Source organism: Rutidosis leptorrhynchoides, chromosome 6, assembly GCF_046630445.1.
Source record: "Rutidosis leptorrhynchoides isolate AG116_Rl617_1_P2 chromosome 6, CSIRO_AGI_Rlap_v1, whole genome shotgun sequence".
NCBI lineage: Eukaryota > Viridiplantae > Streptophyta > Magnoliopsida > Asterales > Asteraceae > Rutidosis > Rutidosis leptorrhynchoides.
In genome coordinates this window covers 133,644,058-133,661,062 of record NC_092338.1, presented here as the reverse complement: position 1 = coordinate 133,661,062, position 17,005 = coordinate 133,644,058, and the positions used below count along the sequence as shown (strand labels likewise).

Here is a 17,005-nt window from a genome sequence, read left to right as displayed (position 1 = left end):
CAATATATAATATTTGGTGTCTAAATGCTAAAATGTGTGATCCCATAGACTTGTATATAAGCGGTAGTATAGATTTGTGGTATGACGTGCACATTAAACCAACAACATACCGAACCGATACAAACGCCATGTCATACATTTGATAGATTGGTGTTTTTATTGTTTTGTTTGTTTAGCCTTGTACTCTAATTTACAACCCTGTAATGGCCCTGAGTTATCCTATTAAGTTCAAAAACATCTATTCAGTAGAGTATAGTTGTAATAGGACTCTGATTGCTTGTATATAATTAATAATTAAATTAAATTAATTCGGAGTATTAAATTTATTTAAATATGATACTCCGTATATGCATACAAGTTATTCGTGGTAGAAAAAAGAGCAAATATATATAAAACGGAAATCAGGTTCTACGTTTACTAGAAATTAAAGGTACTAAGTATTCTTTCTTCTTCTTCTTAATGTTAAGTGCGCATGTATTATGATTATAATTATAATTATAATTATAATTATAATTATGTATATGTATTTTGTAGTCATCGATCCTGGTTAGGGTTTAATCACGTGTTAGGTTTTTCTTAAAAAAATAAATATATTAGTGTAGTATCTTAAAAATTGGCGTTTTTTTATCCTTGATTGCAACATGTAGTTGATTAGGTTTTTGTTTTCCGAATCTTTACTCTGTTATGTGTATATCGGTAATTACGAGTATTATTTTCTGTACTTAAATTCTTTCTATAGATAAAACATGAATACATAAATAAATTTTACAAATAACAGAACGATTGAGTAAAATTATATCCATGTTATATTGGTAGTCCACTATTGATTTGTCCTTTTTCCAATATGGTGTCCTAAAGTTTGTTTTACACATTGTTTTGTTTGATAGGAAAGGAACAGAACTCAAGCTTTGAGGTTGCTGTAAACACTCAAAACGGAATTTTGAATCTTGGCAACGGCAAGAAGGTAAGGTTTTTCCCTTGTATCTATCGAAGGTCTCCCGAAATTGCTGAAAGTTGCTGGTAATGGAGAAAACAAACGAAAGTAAATCGAGGGTTTCACGAGGGAAAAGTGAGAAACATCAAATGGTTTTAGACAATGTATACGAGCTTCTTGAATGTCCTGTCTGCACTGAATTTATGTCCTCGCCGATTCACCAGGTATATATGCTGCAAACTGTAAATAAGTGTAATTTTCGACTTTGTACATCAGTACATGTACGTAGATGCAAAAGTCACCAGTGATTACTAATATATTGATCCACATATAACTATATGTCTTGAATAATTATGTTTGGTTTACGTACTTATAATAAATATATTGTTATTTATTTATTTCATGTAGTGCCCAAATGGCCACACATTATGCTCAATGTGTATAACCCGATTGAAAAGTTGTTGCCCAGTATGCCATCTAAAAATAGGGAGCATAAGGTGTTTAGCTCTGGAGAAAATAGCAGAGCCATTGGAACTTCCAAAACAACCGATGGAACTTGCTTATAATTGTCCTTACTCTCGCTCTGAATGCTCGATCAAAGGCAGTGTTACACACATTGTAACTCATCTAAAGGATGATCACAATATTGTCTATTTTGACATGTCACATGAATCCGTGTTCAAACATAGTTACGCTCCATTTCGTGAGAAGGATAATACTACAGGGTTGTTGTGTGTAAGTTACAATGTCCTTTTACTAGTTAAATTAAAGAGATTTGTATCATATATGTTCTTATCAACCTTTAAAATCACATATTAATCCAGCTAAATAGGATAATATCACATGTGTTAATTTATGTTCGTGAAGTTCATGAGTATACATTTTTTATAATGAACAAACATAAACCAGAAAATATTGTTTAACCCCTTGCATTTATTCATTTATTCAGCCTACATATGTTAGGGGAATTAGTTTTATCAATTTTTTCTATTGAAATTGATAATATGAGAGTTTCACTATTTAGATTGGTTATATTTGACGTTGTGACACTTAATGATATATTCAATGAGTTTAATTATTTAAGATGAACATCTGTGATATTATTATTTTTAATTCGGTAAATATATGTAATTTTAGAGGTTTATGTATACATATGTGATATTATTATCCTCTTTGAAATGAGAAAATATAAAATTTTAGAAGTTAACACCGACATATATAATAAAAGGAGTTTTTTAATTGTAGCTCTAAGGACTATCTTTAAGGATTTGATTATGCAAATTTTGATGGTACATTAAGTTGGTTTGGAGAAGTTATCTATAGGGGGTGGGTAGTTATTATGAAGGTAGAAGCAAACTATGCATGTCTAAACTTGTTAAACATAGCCTAAGTCTTTAGATTTTTCCATAAAATCCATAAAGTAAATGTAACCCATAAACATAACTCCTAAGTTCATGTGTATTTAATCTTGTTTTAGGTACTCAGCCGCTACGGTCAACAATTTTGTTATCAATTTGAACATTTTGTCCTAGGTGCGGTTCCGTGCTACATAGCATTTATACGGTTCATGGGAGAGGACACACAAGCTAAGAGATTCAGCTACTCTTTAGAAATTGGTGGAAATGGTCGGAGATTGACGTGGGAAGGGGTCCCCAGGAGTATTCGTGACAATCCCCATGAAGTTTGTGATAGTCTTGACGGTTTAGTAATTCCACAGAATTTAGCTAAGCTTTTTTCTGATGGGAATGAGCAAGAATTCAAGGTACAAGTAAGAGGGTGTATACGGAGAAAGTAGTCAATTTATTACTACAAACTATTATCGAACAATATTATGGAGTGACCAATGTGTTTTCATTATAAATAGGCATACAATATATAGATACATATATGCTAGGTACGAGCCTCATCAGTATAGATGCTATAGGTTAGGTGAGGCTCGATATAGATAGTTTGTTTGACAACCGCTTTCTAGGTACGAGCCTCATCGATGTTACTCATTTGTAGCTTTCGTTGAATTTGTTTTCTTTTCGAAAAACGTTTTCCGTTATTTATAAAAGTTCTCGTTATTTTCGCCAAAAAAAGATACAATTATGCTAATTGATTATGTGTAAATGTACACATATTTTGCACAATATTATAAGTATTGTGCATACACCGCAATGTTTGATAGTTGCACGAATAATTAATAATAGCGTAAGATAATGTGCAAACCGCAATGTTTGATAATTGCGTATTTAATTACAAAGATAGCGCATGAGGCGAACATATTAGAGCTTGCAAATTGTTACGCGCAGTTATTCGAAAACTATAAATAGGAGACTTGTATCTTCATTTGAAGGTTGTTGAATTTGTGGTTTTCCAAGCTATTGAATAAATCTTCTTCATATTGTCTAAGGGATAATCAAGACCGAGACGTGGTCATTGACAAATTCATAATGAACGGAAGATGGTCATAAGGTCCCTTAAACTTTAAAAAAGCTTCAATCTCCATTGTTATTGCACTCGAACTAAATTCGATTAACATAGTCGAATTTAGAATCGATCACTAATATCAGCACGATTTCGATTTTTCGATATTTTTGATCTTCCCTAAATACAACAATAAAATATACCTAACTCTCATAATTAATCTTAACGTCAACTTCTTATACCTATTTTTGGCTAACACAACAATGAGTAAAAACAACCCAATAAACGGTGATAGTTTTCCCAATAAATGAGCATAGTGATGTAAAAAAGCGTAATAAACAGTGACAGTTTTCTCAACTGACGCCATCCGTGAGACCTTCAAAAGATAACAGATTAGATTTTGAAAATTAACTAATTTTGTTAACAATTGAAGTCTCAATGTTAATTATGTTTTAATTTTTGTTGTAGGTTGTCAAAACTTCGAATTAATTAGAAGAATTGACAATAGCAGCAGAATTGCAAAATAGTAAAAAGAGCGCTAATACGCCAGATGAATATGATTTTCGATATCCAAGCTCATTTAATTTCAAGGCGAATGCTGAAACTACCAGAGAACATACTGAAACTTCAACTGCAAATGAGAATTTGTTTGAAAATTCGCACGTGAATGTGGATGATCAAACTATAACTACAGCAGAACGTATTGATAGCCTTGTAATGGAAAATGTCAGTAAAACTACAAATGATAACACGAGGAAACGCATATCTGATGATAATACGCGAAAAACTCTGCCAAAAGCAATCAAAAAATTAATATCCCCTATAGAGGCACAATAAAAGTTATGAGAGCTTGGATTTGGGCTCCTTTTATGTAACGTCCCGACTTTTTCGACTTGCTTTTATGTCTTGTGTTTTAGCGAAACTGCGTATTTGTGCGTACTGTGCTACTTTATACTCTGGAATCTTTAATTACATGGTTTACTTTCATTTATATATTAAAACGTGCCTTAGAGTACGTAGGATACTTAACTTGTTCACCGGAAGCTTTTATGACCGTTAGTGTCACTTGACGTTTCGAATAAACTGCGAACCGCGCACACGTTTAACTTTTGTCGTAATCGGAATATTATGACTACGAAATATTAATTATTATTTTATAATAACAATTACTTGGGTTTTTGGATGCTTAATTATGCGTAGTAATTTAATTATGCTTACTAGTTAGTCTTGTTGGACTTTCTACCTTGTTGGACTTAAGCTCACTCTACTCTAGCTAGTAGCCCATTATTTAGCCCACTTATTAATTACTAGTGACCCAATAATAAGTAAGACAAATTCCCATTTATTAGAGGGAACATGCTAGCATTTATGTCAAGTATTATCCTTAATGTTGCATGGGATCCTAACATAAGCACCAACTTTAGACAACCATTAACCAAAAAGCAAACTTTTGTCCCCCTTGTCCCCCTCCAAAAATCACGGCCACCTTCTCCACCACCCTCCCCCATTCACCTATAAATACCACCCTTATTCCATCCATTTAACACTTGCTTTCATTTGTAATTCACACACACACACACTCTCTAATTCTCTCTAGTTCTTTCTCTCTCTAAAAGTGTAAGTATTTTGAACTTTTCTTCTTCTTCTCTTCTCATCACCACGAATTCATCATCATCATCATCATGGGTCTAGCTTTTTAGCTTTTTAGCTTTTGATCTTGATTATATCTTGTAGATTCAAACATGGATTTGAATCCTTCAAGAACATGGAAGATTCAAGCTTTCTAGCTTTGAATCTTCACCTACTTTGTAGATCTATATCTTTTAACTTTAAATCTTGTTATTTTGTTATAAAGATTCAAACTTGTGTTTGTAATCTTCATGTAACTTAAAGATCCAAGCTTTATGCTTCAAGATCTTCAAGAACAATCAAGATGCAAGCTTTCTAGCTTGGATCTTCATATCTTTTGTTGGATCTAAGTTTTCTAACTTATGATCTCATTATTTTGATATAAAGATCAAAACTTGTGTTTATGGTCTTCATATAACTTAAAGATCTAAGCTTTATGCTTCAAGTTCTTCAAGAACACTAAAGGTTCAAGCTTTCTAGCTTTGTGACCTTATAACTTGTGTGAAAGGGATCCAAGCTCTCTAGCTTAGGGTTCCATCACCTTATTTGACTTAGATTATGTTCATACTTGTTTGATTGATGTAAATTTTGTAGCTTTAGTTGTAAATGTAACTTGTAATTGTGTTAAGACTAAGGATATGATGTAACCTTGGTTCATCATCCATCTAAGACTCTTAAATGAGTTGTGTTATTACTTGGTCTTAACATATTGTGTATTGATGGTAGAATCTTGGTCAAAAGTGATGCTAAACCATCAACAAGTTGTACACTTGAAGCTACAAGCATCAAGGATGAGAACCGTGATGAGCATCAAGCACTAAGAACCCCACTGGAGCACTTGTTTACTGTTTTTAGGATCTAATCAGTAACCTGGGCTACTGTAAAGTTGTTTTTCAGTTATTTCGGTTCGAGTAGATGATTTTCCATTTCGGCCTCATCTTAATCCGAGTTACGGTTTAGGATTTATGGCCCTCCGAAAGTCACTACGCCCTTGTAACGTTGTGCTGAAATTTCTGACCTACTCGCACTTAAACCGTCGCCACGGTCAAACGAAGACGAGTTAGGTTCTGAAAATTGGTCAGGGTTAGGGGACTCATATACAGAGTCATAGCCACTAACTACGCGTCTTTTCGATTTACATAGAGGTCGTAACAGCTGACCGAAGTCAGCCTATTGTTTCGATCTCTTTTCTTGTTAAACTTACTTAGCTTTTATGATGATGAATGATGATGATGATGACACTTAAACTTATTTTATGCACTATTAGAACTTATAAAGACAACCTACTGACCTAGTAACCTTTGATTTAGGTTGACAACCTTTCGGACCGACTTACTACTTGCACACTTTCGTATCGACTTGTATTGCTTATTCACTGTGAGTTATAGCTTCCCTTTTTACTTATACTATTTTTGGGACTGAGAATACATGCGCTTTTTATGTTTTACTTATTTGACACGAGTACTTAAACGTTACATATGTGTGAGTTATATAACGGCATAAACTTTTCCCTTAGCACGGTAACGTTTAACTATTGGTTTTTGAACTGGTAGACGCGAATCTTAGATATGGATCCATAGGGTTTGACATCCCCACTCGGGCTAGTCGCGCTAGCATTTAACGGGTGTTTAATACTTCGAGGACATACGCACTCACCAGGTGTACTTTTAGGGGGTGATATTTATATTTACGTTAAGTCTAGTTACCATGTGCCCACGGTTATACATATACTTTTCATACTGTTTTGAAACATTGAAATCTCGTGGTCAATCTTATATTACTGTTACAACTTAAACTATAGCTCACCAACTTTATTGTTGACGTTTTTAAGCATGTTTTCTCAGGTGCTTAGAGGTTTGTTGCTTCTGCTGTTAGACTTGATGTCATGCTGTTTAGACTTGCTGTTAAGGACCTGCTGTGTTAGATATCCGCTGCATAACTTAGAGATGTCTCAATTATGGAACTTTTCTTTTGCATTCGTAATTTATGTTATTTTCAAAAATAATGACTTTGTAACGACCTTTGTGTCACGTTATCTTTTGTAAACGCTATGTCTTTTTTTAAATGCAAACTGGTTTTCAAACAGCATGTAGTACTTGACCGTGTAAAGATCATGTTGTTGACGAATCGTACACGATGGTTTTGTACGGGGCGTCACATTTGGTATCAGAGCATTGGTTGTAGGGAATTAGTTTGCATTAGTGAGTCTAGACCGGACCAAGTAGGATTCACTAATAGGACTAATCTACAACTTGCTAGTTTACTTGTTTCTGCAAAACTTACTTCGTGCTACGGATTACTTTTACTGCTATGTGATATTGCTGCATGCTATTGCTTATCTTTACTGCCATGCGAACTTACTGTATGCTTATTTCCGCTATTGCATGATTACTATCTGCTTTCACATGTTATTTATGTTTAGCGTTGTTATTATTGCCATGCTGTATACTGTTTTAGACAACCTAGGTTGCTGTAGTGCCTAATACGTGCTTGCTTTATGACTTACTGACACAAAAAAAGTTATTTTTCCCTGTTCAGATGTCGGATGTCCCGCTGATAATGCTAAAAACGAACATATATTTTATAGCATTATTCCTCAAGAAAGACAAGCTTTTAGTTGCAATTGTTCTATTTACAAGTGATATTCGTTTAAATAATAAAAGGTGAAGACAAAAGACAGATTCGACGAATTGAAGACGCAAACGACCAAAAAGCTCAAAAGTACATAATACAATCAAAGTGGTTACAATTATTGATAAGAAACGTCTCAAAATTACAAGAGTACAAGATTCAAATCGCAAAGTACAAGATATTAAATTGTACGCAAGGACGTTCGAAAATCCGGAACCGGGACCAGAGTCAACTCTCAACGCTCGACGCAACGGACTAAAAATTACAAGTTAACCATGTATATAAATATAATATAATACATAATCAATTCTTAAAATTAATATATATATTATAATATATTTATAATTCGTCGGCAAACAAAGAGCCAAAGTTGGGTGAGCTGTAATTTCAAACTCCGCGACTTGCGGAGTTTGAAGAAGGAAAATGCCGCGAGTCGCGGAGTTCCCCTGGACTCAATTCCCTATAAAAGCCAACGCAGTTCGACGAGTTTTAATATCATAAAAATCTCTCTTTCTCTATATGTAAACGTAATATATATATATATATATATATATATATATATATATATATATATATATATATATATATATATATATATATATATATATATTTTAATTTTAATTTTAATTATAATTATAATTCTAATAATAAGGGTATGTTAGCGAATGTTGTAAGGGTGTAAGTCGAAATTCTGTCCATGTAACGCTACGCTATTTTTAATCATTGTAAGTTATGTTCAACCTTTTTACATTAATGTCTCGTAGCTAAGTTATTATTATGCTTATTTAAAACGAAGTAATCATGATGTTGGGCTAATTACTAAAATTGGGTAATTGGGCTTTGTACCATAATTGGGGTTTGGACAAAAGAACGACACTTGTGGAAATTAGACTATGGGCTATTAATGGGCTTTATATTTGTTTAACTAAATGATAGTTTGTTAATTTTAATATAAAGATTTACAATTGGACGTCCCTATAAATAACCATATACACTCGATCGGATACGATGGGCAGGGTATTTATATGTACGAATAATCGTTCATTTAACCGGACACGGGAATGGATTAATAACCACTAGCTAGAATTATTAAAACAGGGGTGAAATTATGTACAAGGACACTTGGCATAATTGATAACAAAGTATTAAAACCTTGGGTTACACGCAGTCGATATCCCGGTGTAATTATTAAACAAAGTATTAAAATCTTGTTACAGTTTTAGTCCCCATTTAGTTGAAATATTTAACTTCGGGTATAAGGATAATTTGACGAGGATACTCGCACTTTATATTTATGACTGATGGACTGTTATGGACAAAAACCAGACGGACATATTAAATAATCCAGGACGAAGGACAATTAACCCATGGGCATAAAACTAAAATCAACACGTCAAACATCATGATTACGGAAGTTTAAATAAGCATAATTCTTTTATTTCATAATTAATTTCCTTTATTTTATATTTAATTGCACTTCTAATTATCGCACTTTTATTTATTGTTATTATATTTAATTGCACTTTTAATTATCGTACTTTTTAATTATCGCAAGTTTATTTTATCGCACTTTTATTTATCGCAATTTCATTATCGTTATTTACTTTACGCTTTAAATTAAGTCTTTTATTTATTTAATATTTTACATTTTGTTTTAACTGCAACTAAAGTTTTTAAAATCGACAAACCGGTCATTAAACGGTAAAAAACCCCCTTTATAATAATAATATTACTTATTTATATATTTGTATTTTTATAATAGTAAACTAATATAGCGTTAAGCTTTGATTAAAAGATTCTTTGTGGAACGAACCGGACTTACTAAAAACTACACTACTGTACGATTAGGTACACTGCCTATAAGTGTTGTAGCAAGGTTTAAGTATCCATTCTATAAATAAATAAATATCTTGTGTAAAATTGTATCGTATTTAATAGTATTTCCTTGTAAAATTTAATAGTATTTTATACCCCTTAGCTTTAACATCAAGTTTTTGGCGCCGCTGCCGGGGATCGCCGAAGCGAAACGCCACACATAAGAAAAAAAATACGTTTTTGTAAAAATACGTTTTAAATATTCGAAAACATAAAAAGAAAAACAAAAATATAAATATTTTTAAGAGTTTGTTAAATATTTAAGTTTTATAAAGTTTCTTTATTTTTATTTTATAAAAATATAAGTTTTATTTATTTTGTTTTTATTTTAAACATAAAATCAAAAAACCGAAAAAAAACATTTATAAATCTAGTTTTAAGAGTTTTATTTATAAAATTATAAAATATTTCTATTTTTATTTTTGGTTTTAAAATATAAGTTTTATTAAATTTATATAAATATATTTTATTTAAAACAGAAAAATAAATAAATAAAATATAAATAAAACTGACCTGTTGAATTTTGACATGCATCTCGTCTGAGCCTGAACCCTCCGCGACTCGCGGAGTTATTGAACCGGACCAACCGCGACTCGCGGAGCCGTCTGACACGGGCCACACAGAACCCTAATATCGCATTAATTATGGAGTATATTTTAATTTTTATTATTAACACCCTAATTAGGGTGTGTTTAGTTAATTAATATTAATTAATTTAGTTTTATTTATTTAATTTGTAATATTAAGTTTATTTAATTTTATTAATATATAAAAATTAATAGTTTTATAAAATAAATAATATAAAAATAATATTTTTATAAAAATTGTACTTTTTACAACTTTTAGTATATTTTTATATTTTATCCCTTTTTAATTGTTTTAGCGTAATATTTATTTTTTTCGCTAGTATTTAGTTTTAAGATATAGTTTTTGCCATAGTTATTTTTATTTCTAGATTTTTAGGCTTTGCCGTAAAATCCCTTAAGTGCTTTTTCTTTAGACTAAGATTTAGGTGCTTTAGAATTTTGCGACGCCTTTTTAAGTTTTAGTACCTTTTTAAGATATTGCCATTTGAGATATAGATTTACTTGTAAGCTTTAATATATTTAGACGCCTTTTACCTATGTATCAATTATCATTTCAATTAGTAATCTCAATTTGCGATTATAATTTTAAGTTAGTGATAGTAATAAGGTTGGGTTAGTCGAGTGTTTTTAAGTTCTATAAGTCATTTTTTTTTATTATTTTTTATTTTTCGACGCCTTTTATTTTTCAATCCTTTTCTTTTTCTTTATCGACGCTCTCTTTTTCTTTCTTATTTCTCGCAATTCTAGTTTTAGAACATAGACTTTTATTCTACTTCTTATCTAAATTTCTTAAAATTACGAAAATTTATTTTAAGTGGTTAAATTGATAGACATCAAAATTTTCAGGTTCGTAGTAATAGTTGAATTTGTACGTGGACCGGGTTATTGGAGCCAAACAGTACTCAATTATATTGAGAACAAACGAATCCTGCCCCTCTGCTGCATCTTTTGGCTATTCGAAATGTGGGCAAAATCAGAAAAGTCTATTAATTGAATAATTATATAATTTTTCTTTCCTTTTAAAAACTAATAGGATATTCAGTGAATGCACCGAGCAAGACGTTCACCACCTTTTGTACGTTCACCACCTGTAACTAGATCAAGACATTTAGCAAATATTACCGCCGTTGATTTTTCTTTAGAATCGTCATCCAGTCAACCAAGTACTCCAATTCAAATTTCCGATAATCCATTTTTTGAAACCGACCTCACAATTGAGAATCCGGAGAATATTCGGGGACAATTCATAGATCCTGAACCATTAATTTTTCCTCCGGAACCACCAATCATTCAAACAGAGATTGTTGAGGAACGAACCATTAAATCAGAATCCTCTAGTGATTCAGATTCAACAAATTCAATTATGGAAGTAACAGAACTTTTAAGTATGGAAGACCGAATGAGAGCTAAACGCACTGGCCAAGGTCACGCAATTACTCATCCTGACATTAATGCGCCAGATTATGAAATCAAAGGACAAATTCTACACATGGTAACTAATCAATGCCAATTTAGTGGTGCGCCGAAGGAAGATCCAAATGAACATCTTCTTACCTTTAATAGGATCTGCACACTATTTAAAATAAGAGAAGTTGATGATGAACAGATATATCTCATGTTATTTCCCCGGACTTTAAAGGGAGAAGCCAAAGATGGGTTGGAATCGTTACCTGAAGGGGCGATTGATACATGGGACGTTTTAGTTGAAAAATTTCTTAAACAATTCTTTTCGGCATCTAAAGCCGTAAGACTTCAAGGAGAAATTGTTACGTTCACACAGAAACCGAATGAAACTCTATATGAGGCGTGGACAAGATTTGGAAAATTATTAAGAGGATGTCCGCAACATGGTTTAGACACTTGTCAAATAGTACAAATATTCTACCAAGGATGCGACATCACTACAAGAAAAGACATAGATATAGCAGCTGGTGGTTCTATTATGAAGAAAACCGAAACTGATGCTTACAAAATTATCGATAACACTGCTTCCAACTCACATGAGTGGCACCAAGAAAAAGATATCGTTAGATCATCTAAAGCAGCTAGAGCCGATTCTAGCCATGACTTAGATTTCATTTCTGCAAAGATAGATGCTGTCGAGAGACGAATGGAAAAGATGACTAAGGATATACACTCAATACGAATTAGTTATGAGCAGTGTGGAGGACCACATTTGACAAAAGATTGTCTCAGTATTGAATTAACAATGGAACAAAGAGAGAATGTTTCATATCTAAACCAAAGGCCTGGAAATAATTATCAGAATAATTATCAACCGCCAAGACCGATTTACAATCAAAACCAGAATTATAACCGAAATATTCCATACAACAACCAACAAGGTCCTGGTAATCAACAAGTATCAAATAATACTTACAATCAGCAAAGACCTAATTTTCAAAACAAACCACCACAAACTGATGATAAAAAGCCAAATTTAGAAGATATGATGACAAAGGTAGTTGAAACTCAAACGCAGTTTTTCACATCTCAAAAAAAAAAAACTAATGAACAAAATGTTCAAGCATTTAGAAATCAACAAGCTTCTATTCAAAACTTGGAACAAGAAGTAAGTAACCTAGCAAGGTTAATAGGTGAAAGAAAATCAGGAAGTTTACCTAGTGATACAAATGCTAACCCCCGGAATGAAACAGCTAAAGCCATTACCACAAGAAGTGGTACAACACTTAAACCACCTGAAAAACCTGAAACTTCTGATGAAACTATTCCTACTCCACAAGAACCACAACCTGAACAAGATAAGGAAAAAGAACCGGTAGTTGAAAAGGTTAATAAAGATAACACAGTTAAGGATAAACCTTATGTTAAACCATACCAACCACCACTTCCTTACCCAAGTAAAATGAAAAAAGAAAAACTTGAAGCCGAGCAATCCAAATTCTTGGATATGTTTAAACAGATAAATGTAAATCTTCCTTTCATTGATGTGATTTCAGGAATGCCTAGATATGCTAAATTCTTGAAAGATCTAATATCGAATAGAAAGAAAATGGAAGAACTCTTGGCTGTTACTATGAATGCTAATTATTCTGCAGTGCTGTTAAATAAGATACCAGAAAAACTATCTGATCCAGGAAGTTTCAAAATTCCATGTTTTCTGGGTAGTCTTAGTTCAATAGAAGCATTGGCAGATTTAGGTGCTAGTATAAATTTAATGCCGTATTCACTATACGCTAAACTAGACCTTGGAGAATTGAAACCAACAAGAAAAGTATGCAACTAGCCGATCGATCAATAAAATATCCTAGAGGGATAATGGAGAACATGCTAGTCAAAGTTGGTACTTTAGTATTTCCAGTAGATTTTGTTGTTCTGGACATGGAAGAAGATTCTCAAGTTCCTCTCATATTAGGAAGACCATTCTTAAACACGGCTAAAGCAATGATAGACGTGTTCGTTAAGAAATTGACCCTAAGTATAGAGGACAAGAGTGTTACCTTTTCAGTTAATAGAGCAATGCAACAACCGCAATCTGCAGATGATACATGTTATTATATTCAAACTATAGATTCACATGCAGAATTGTTGGAAGAATTTCCAGAATTACAAGGAACAGGAGAATGTTTTTTAGGAGAAGGTAATGAACCAATTGATGAAGCTGAAATGTTAGCTACACTTATAGCTAATGGATATGAGCCAACAACAGAAGAAATTCTAATGCTAAAAGAAGAAGACAGATATCGATATAAATCGTCGATAGAAGAACCTCCAACATTAGAGTTAAAGCCACTTCCAAACCATTTGGAATACGCTTATTTACATGGTGAATCTGAATTACCTGTAATAATATCGTCTTCTCTTACTGAAAATGAGAAATCACAACTCATTTCTGTGTTGAAAGCTCATAAACCAGCCATTGCATGGAAGATTCATGATATTAAAGGAATAAGTCCTTCGTATTGCACACATAAAATCCTTATGGAAGAAGGTCATAAAACGTATGTGCAACGCCAACGAAGACTAAATCTGAATATGCAAGATGTAGTTAAAAAAGAAATAATTAAACTGCTAGATGCAGGTTTAATTTATCCAATTTCTGATAGTCCATGGGTAAGCCCAGTTCAATGCGTGCCTAAGAAGGGTGGCATGACTGTCATTACAAATGAGAAAAATGAGCTTATTCCTACTAGGACTGTAACAGGATGGCGTGTATGTATTGATTATAGAAAATTAAATGACGCCACCAGAAAAGATCACTTTCCCTTACCTTTCATACCTTTCATTGATCAAATGTTGGAAAGATTAGCCGAAAATAGTTATTATTGTTTTCTTGATGAATTTTCTGGATATTTTCAAATTCCAATAGCACCCGAAGACCAAGAGAAAACCATGTTCACGTGCCCTTATGGTACTTTTGCTTACAAACGCATGCCATTTGGACTTTGCAACACCCCTGCAACCTTTCAAAGGTGCATGATGGCGATTTTTCACGACATGATAGAAGAATGCATGGAAGTTTTCATGGATGACTTTTCAGTCTTCAGTGATACTTTTGAATCATGTCTAGTTAATCTGGAACGAATGCTTATTAGATGCGAACAATCAAATCTAGTACTTAATTGGGAGAAATGCCATTTCATGGTTAAAGAAGGCATCGTTCTTGGTCATAAAATTTCAAAAGAAGGAATTGAAGTGGATAGAGCTAAAGTAGATGTAATTGCTAAACTTCCACATCCCACCAATGTTAGAGGAGTTAGGAGTTTTCTAGGGCATGCCGGTTTTTACCGACGTTTCATAAAAGATTTTTCTAAAATTGCCACTCCTATGAATAAACTCCTAGAAAAGGATGCTCCATTCATCTTTTTAGATGAATGCATCAAATCTTTTAATATTCTTAAAGAGAAACTCACTAATGCGCCGATCATGATAACACCAAATTGGAATCTACCGTTTGAACTTATGTGCGATGCAAGTGATTTTGCAATGGGAGCCGTTTTAGGACAAAGGATTGAAAAACGATTTCAACCAATATATTATGCTAGTAAGACGTTACAAGGAGCACAAACGAATTACACAACTACTGAAAAAAAACTCTTTGCTATTGTCTTTGCTTTTGACAAATTTCGTTCATATCTCGTTCTAGCAAAAACGGTGGTCTATACCGACCATTCTGCTCTTAGATACCTATTTTCGAAACAAGATGCTAAACCAAGATTAATCCGTTGGATCTTACTCTTACAAGAGTTTGATATTGAAATCCGAGATAAAAGAGGAGCAGAAAATCTCGCCGCTGATCATCTTTCTCGTCTTGAAAATCCCGAATTAGAAGTTCTAAATGAATCGGCCATACAAGACAACTTTCCTGATGAATATCTATTGAAGATAGATTATATTGAAATTCCATGGTTTGCAGACTATGCAAACTACTTAGTATGTGGATTCCTTGAAAAAGGATTGTCATACCAAAAACGAAAGAAATTTTTCAGTGATATAAAACACTATTTCTGGGAAGATCCACATTTGTTTAAAAGTTGTCCCGATGGAATAATACGCCGATGTGTATTCGGAGATGAAGCTAGTAAAATTTTAAACCATTGTCACACAGGACCAACAGGAGAGCATTATGGGCCTCAACTAACAGCAAGAAAAATTTATGATGCTGGATTCTATTGGACTACAATTTACAAAGACGCACACCTTCTTTGCAAATCCTGTGATGCTTGTCAAAGGGCCGGAAAAATAAGTCAACGTGATGAAATGCCACAAAATGTCATTCAAGTATGTGAAGTATTTGACATTTGGGGTATTGACTTTATGGGTCCATTTCCAAAATCTCATAATAATCTATATATTCTCGTAGCCATTGATTATGTATCTAAATGGGCGGAAGCACAAGCTCTCCCAACTAACGATGCGCGAGTTGTAGTCAATTTTTTAAAACGTCTTTTTGCAAGGTTTGGAACACCGAAAGCTTTAATAAGTGATCGGGGAACTCATTTCTGTAATAATCAACTTGAGAAAGTTCTCAAAAGATATGGAGTAACTCATAAAATCTCCACCGCATATCATCCACAAACAAGTGGACAAGTTGAAAATACCAACCGAGCTTTAAAACGTATTCTAGAGAAAACCGTAGGATCAAATCCGAAGGAATGGTCCATTAAATTGGAGGATGCACTTTGGGCTTTTAGAACAGCCTACAAAACTCCAATTAGAACCACACCTTTTAGTGGAAAAGCATGTCATCTTCCAGTAGAAATTGAACACAAAGCATTTTGGGCTTTGAAGACATGTAATCTTGATTTACATGAAGCTGGACGTCTACGGTTAAGTCAACTAAACGAATTAGAAGAATTAAGACATGAAGCATACGAAAATTCATTAATCTATAAAGAAAGAACGAAGAAATGGCATGATAAAAGAATCAGAAGTTTAAAAGAATTTAAAGAAGGAGACAGAGTTCTTCTTTTCAATTCACGATTCAAGCTATTTCCTGGAAAATTGAAATCAAGATGGTCTGGACCATTCATAGTGAAAAGAGTTTTCCCATACGGAACAGTAGAATTGATAAATTCAAATGGGATTGAATTTAAGGTTAATGGTCACAGAGTTAAATACTACATAGATAGTCCGATGGAATTCGACAACGAAGTTAATCACAATTTCGATACCACAGCTAACTAAGTGTGGGGAGAATCAAGTCTTTAAAGGATAATATGTATTTCTGTTAGAGTTAGATTGTCTGTTTTCGTGTAGTTCTCGAAAATGGAACCCGAATGGTCTTTCACTAGCAGACCCTAAAGAACTAGTCTTCTCCCCCCATTCTGAATTTTTATTTTTTTTAGGTTTTTACGAAATGAAGACTTCCTGTGAACTAAACCATGGTCTAATGCTACACGCTTTGATCACTAAATGTAATAATGACACACTTCCGAGTGAAATAGTATCAGTAATCAAAGAAAGATTGGACGGAGTA

At 33.1% G+C, this 17,005-nt stretch overlaps 2 protein-coding genes across 2 annotated transcripts in view; both read left to right on the top strand.

The window, feature by feature from the left end:
* The first annotated feature begins 1,024 nt into the window (after nucleotides 1-1,024).
* Nucleotides 1,025-17,005, top strand: part of LOC139852091 (E3 ubiquitin-protein ligase SINAT2-like) — a 116,579-nt gene continuing 100,598 nt past the window's right edge. The window contains exon 1 of the mRNA XM_071841314.1: nucleotides 1,025-1,063. The gene's annotated coding sequence lies outside the window, so the exon portion shown is untranslated. The remainder of the gene's footprint in view (nucleotides 1,064-17,005) is intronic.
* Nucleotides 1,076-2,748, top strand: LOC139852090 (E3 ubiquitin-protein ligase SINAT2-like). Its single transcript, XM_071841313.1, has 3 exons — nucleotides 1,076-1,158; nucleotides 1,343-1,669; nucleotides 2,412-2,748. The coding sequence occupies exons 1-3, from the start codon at nucleotides 1,084-1,086 to the stop codon at nucleotides 2,727-2,729; spliced, it is 720 nt and encodes a 239-aa protein (XP_071697414.1). The 5' UTR covers nucleotides 1,076-1,083; the 3' UTR covers nucleotides 2,730-2,748.

Coding starts and splice junctions, on each gene's coding strand:
- LOC139852090 (XM_071841313.1), top strand. CDS start 1,084: ATGGTTTTAGACAATGTATACGAGCTTCTTGAATGTCCTGTCTGCACT. Junction 1,159..1,342: donor TGTCCTCGCCGATTCACCAG/GTATATATGCTG, acceptor TATTTCATGTAG/TGCCCAAATGGCCACACATT. Junction 1,670..2,411: donor ATACTACAGGGTTGTTGTGT/GTAAGTTACAAT, acceptor ATCTTGTTTTAG/GTACTCAGCCGCTACGGTCA.